A 2572-nucleotide genomic window follows, 5' to 3' on the forward strand; every position below is an offset into this window, starting at 1 on the left:
AGATGTTAAATTTTACACATAAACAAGAATATTAATAAAAACATTTTGACAGAAGAACCAGCAGGAAGTCTGCAGATATTTTTATTGTTTCTGCTTCATGTCTAAGATGTTTGGTTTATTTTCTTTAACAAACTGTAATTACCCCAAAGGGAAGAAAGGAAGAAGTTTCTCTAAAATAATCTGATTAAAACATCCGTTTGAAACTGAAATGCTTCATTTCTGCCACCAGATGAAACTGTTTACTCCCTTCAGACTTCATGGTTTTTACCTCTGATGGGATTCATTTCATGATTTCATGAGATTCATAAAATGTTTTTATAACTTTCTGCCTAATTTAATGTTTTCTTTCACTAAAGCAAACTTTAATAAGACAGAATTTGTGCTTGAAGATTTCCAGTTGAGACAAAATGTCAACATTTTACTCTGTCCTTTTTGTACTTAAAGCACTTTTTAAAGTACTTAAATACTTTTTTTTCTTTTTTTTTACATGTGTGGTAACATGACGCCAAGGTGTAAAGACAACAGCAATGACCTTACAGTCCTCAGTCTCAGAAGGGTCAGAGGTTAATAAAAGGTTATTAAATATAAGTTTATTATGGGAGCTTTCAGCCCCGCCTGCTCCTCTGCTCTTAATCATGGTGTCACATGACCTGTTTAATAACCATGAAATAACTAATTACAGCTAAACGAGCTACAAACAGGAATATTTGAACAACAAAAATCCACACCTGAAAGAAGTTATCTGGGGTGTTTTTTTCTTTTCTTTTCTTATTTTGCCATCTGTATCATCCCATTGGTTTACATGGAGGGGGCGGGGCTTAACTTTTTCTCTGGAACCAACCAATAGGGAGGCTTGGTGGTCTAGGTCTAGATATAAATACAGTCTAAACACACAAAAGCAAAACTTAACTTGGTTTCACCAGAAAACAGAACATTACTGAGCCCCCCGGAGGAACATCAGAGGCAAGAGAAATTAAGATTGTTCTTTGTTTTGTAAGATTCTGCAAAAACTTTTGGAGGATCCCGAGTTATTCTGGGGACACAGATCGAGGCAAAGCTGAAGACTAAAGAAAGAGTAAACATCTCTGACGTTCCAGGAATATCTGACCTGAAGGGAATGACATGTATGTTGGAAAGAACATACAAAGTTTTACTAGGTGAGAACTAAATTAGGCTTAATCTAATTCACAAAGACACAGCTGCCACATTAAAAACAATAAAAACATTTATTCTTGCTGTGAGTTTTTAAAACAGGTCATTATTTTGAGGTCAGCCTGGTTGAACAGAAACCCCTGACACAGGAAACACGGATCTGTCCGGGACAACGACCTTCGCTCATCGACTGTAGTTAAAACCTTTTGCGGGATCTTAAAGAAATACATCTTAATTTTTCTCTTCCTTCATGTCCTCAGTAGGGCTCAGTGGAAGTCTGTTGAGCCGATGTTTTATTCTGATCCAGCGTTCTTCCTGCAACACGGCAGTTTTCCTGCTCGGTGCAGAAACAGCAGAGGCAGAACCAGACTGCTGGGTAGCGTCAGAAAGATTCCTGATCCCAGCACCGCACAAAACCTTTCCAGGTTTATTAAGATGCTGTTTTTTAAACCAAAGCTGACCATGAGCCCCACAAACCTCAGATGCAGAGTCACCGTTATGGCTAAGATCAAGTCAAAAGCTCTGCGCTTTGATTGGTCGACCTGGCCCCTGTGGTCCTCCGCCCCCCCAGGGCCTGGACGAGTTAGAGCACAGAGAACAGAAAGACAGCAGAAAAATATAATCCAGATGCACACGCCTAAAAAGCAGAAGAAAGGGATGGTGGGGAAATCAGGCAAATACAACTTCATGATCCCCACCCATAACGCGCTCAGCAGCCAAACACAAACGGTGCTGATGGTTCGAATCCTGACTCCGAGCGTGTCCTTTCTGTGCATGTAGGGGACGGGGTGAACTACAGCCAGGTAGCGGTCCACACAGGTCAGGACGTGGAACAGGGTCTGTCCCGGTAAGATGATACAGAACATGAACAGACCCAGCAGCACCAGCAGCTCCTTGTTGGAGTTGGACCCCAGAACGAAGACAACAGATCCAACGACGCAGATGATCTCTGGAACCATCATGTTGTAGGTGAAGAAGTCCGAGTGGCTCATCTTCGTCCCCGCAGAGCGCCGACTCCTCCACCACTGGAGACCCATGAGGAGGATGAGGAGGAAGAGCGGGAGGAGGCACGCATTGATGACGACGTAGGCGGAGAATATCACCCGCCTGGGAACCGACTGCTGGCATGTCAGGTAGAACGGGAGGGTGGAGGAGTTGGAGGAAGAGGAGAGAGGAGGAAGGACACTGAGGGAGGAGGAAGAGTTGGTGGACATGACCTGTGGACGTCTGCAAGAAGAAAGAAAGAACTCATCATCAAACCTGGTCCTGTTGGAGCTCTAAACCCGGTCCTGTTAGGAGTTCTAAACCTGGTCCTGTTGGAGTTCTAACCTGGTCCTGTTAGGAGCTCTAAACCTGGTCCTGTTGGAGCTCTAAACCTGGTCCTGTTGGAGCTCTAAACCTGGTCCTGTTGGAGTTCTAA

General features: G+C 43.5%; 1 protein-coding gene across 1 annotated transcript in view; it reads right to left on the reverse strand.

Moving 5' to 3' along the window:
- Window positions 1-447: 447 nt before the first annotated feature.
- LOC112449858 overlaps window positions 448-2572 on the reverse strand; it is a 4905-nt gene continuing 2780 nt past the window's right edge. Inside the window, exon 3 of the mRNA XM_025002477.2 lies at window positions 448-2379. Coding sequence (XP_024858245.1) covers window positions 1446-2366 — 921 coding nt within the window. The 5' untranslated portion in view covers window positions 2367-2379 and the 3' untranslated portion in view covers window positions 448-1445. The remainder of the gene's footprint in view (window positions 2380-2572) is intronic.

This window comes from Kryptolebias marmoratus, linkage group LG7, assembly GCF_001649575.2.
Source record: "Kryptolebias marmoratus isolate JLee-2015 linkage group LG7, ASM164957v2, whole genome shotgun sequence".
NCBI lineage: Eukaryota > Metazoa > Chordata > Actinopteri > Cyprinodontiformes > Rivulidae > Kryptolebias > Kryptolebias marmoratus.